Raw genomic sequence first — 1,704 nt, 5'->3', positions numbered from 1 at the left:
TGGGATTTCAGAAACAATTTTCACTTGGGTTTAGATAAAGTGAAAAATTCCCTCATCACATTCTCATCACAGCTTTATTGAGTAGAAAAAAAATACAACATTATCCATTTTTAATACAACATCACCTTAGAATCATTTTACACAGTATCATAGGTGGTAATTTAATTTGAAATATTTCTCTACTTGAAAAAGCTTTCTTGGTTTTTACAAAAATCAAAAAAAAGTAACCGAAATTCAACAGCCGCTCAAGAAATAAAAACTTACGTTTCTTCCCATTAATATGATCCAAAAAATTTATAGAATCTTTGACAATACAATCACATACGTTGCAATAATAACTGAAAATACAAAAAGTTCACTTTAAATATATTTAAACTTGACACACATTGTTACCCTCCAGCTTCGGATGCTGGTGTCGATTTGGTAATCACAACTGATTTCCCAACTTTCGAATCAAGATCAATCTATTTTATAAAAATATAAACATTTGCATAGAAAACTAGAAAAAAACAATTCTGAACATAAGTAATATTCAAAGAAGAAACAGCATGATACTACAAAATCAATTTCAAATTTAACCCAAAAATCTTATTGCAAACTTTAATTGAACTCACTTTGTAATCTCGAGGTTTCAAATATTCTCTTATTTTTTTCTCCTTAGGTTCAAAACGTTCATTTGGTTTTTCAGATTCTTCCTCTTTCTCGAGTCTTTCTCTGGCTAGGCGTTCGTATTCAACTTTATCCCATTTGCGACGATGATCTCCAGGATTAAACGCTGGCTCCATCTTAAGAAAGAATGCAAAACAGTTATCTCTTTGAAATAAAAAATAACTTATTAAATGCAATCATCATATTAATATACGTTAACATGATAAATTCAAACAATTCAAATTAAAAATGCCAACAGATTTCAAACGTGTAAACTGCCATAAGGCATGACAGAAAATAAAGACAAACAACTAAAAAAATAGAAAAAAATAAGAAAAAGAAAATCACTTATAAACCACTTCTGATTTTTCTGACTATACAATTTAAGCCAAAAATGCATCAAACACAATATCGGAATAATAAATCGAGCTGATGATAGCACATCTTTCTATATAAATAAGAAGAACGTCTCACTGTATTACAAGCTTTAAATGTACATATAGTGCATATAAAATAATTAATAAAGATGATAATACACAGACTGTTCAAGAGAAAATATAAATAAAGTATTAATACACAGTAGTTAACATAGTTAATACAATTACAGTATAACATATATAAAACAATCAAGTTCAATTAAAAAGCAATATTTTATATATCTCTTTTCTAATTAAAAGTTAAATAGGTAGACGAATTTAACTTGAATTTGTTTCAACTATTGCTATTCATTGATATTTTGATGTCAAATTCAATTGAATTAATTAAACAATTTTTAAAATGGTGTAGCGTACTAGCTTCGTCGTTACTGATGTTCAGGTTTGGTGGACTGTATTTTTGTTCAAATGGCGATTTGATCGAAAGATTAAATCACCGTTCATGAAGTTATGGATATAGAGGAAAGGAAGCAGCAGTTTTGTGGATCACAATGTTTACTGAGATAAATCAACTCAACATAATCGATCGACCGCTCAATTAATCTCTTGACGCAAGGTAATTCTTCTGGCCGCTGTCCTACTGACCAGTGCTCTGTGCACTTCACAACTAAGCAACAACCAT

At 29.4% G+C, this 1,704-nt stretch overlaps 1 protein-coding gene across 1 annotated transcript; it reads right to left on the bottom strand.

Moving 5' to 3' along the window:
• Positions 1-121: 121 nt before the first annotated feature.
• Positions 122-785, bottom strand: Tsp_12911 (zinc finger matrin-type protein 2). Its single transcript, XM_003370107.1, has 3 exons — positions 615-785; positions 394-464; positions 122-338 (listed from the first exon to the last, which is right to left on the bottom strand). The coding sequence occupies exons 1-3, from the start codon at positions 783-785 to the stop codon at positions 122-124; spliced, it is 459 nt and encodes a 152-aa protein (XP_003370155.1).
• Between the last annotated feature and the right edge of the window lie 919 nt (positions 786-1,704).

The sequence above is a fragment of the Trichinella spiralis genome (genome assembly GCF_000181795.1).
Source record: "Trichinella spiralis strain ISS 195 chromosome Unknown Scfld1157, whole genome shotgun sequence".
NCBI classification, from domain to species: Eukaryota; Metazoa; Nematoda; class Enoplea; order Trichinellida; family Trichinellidae; genus Trichinella; species Trichinella spiralis.
Note: the sequence above shows the minus strand (reverse complement) of the source record. Positions and strands in the feature narration are given on the sequence as shown.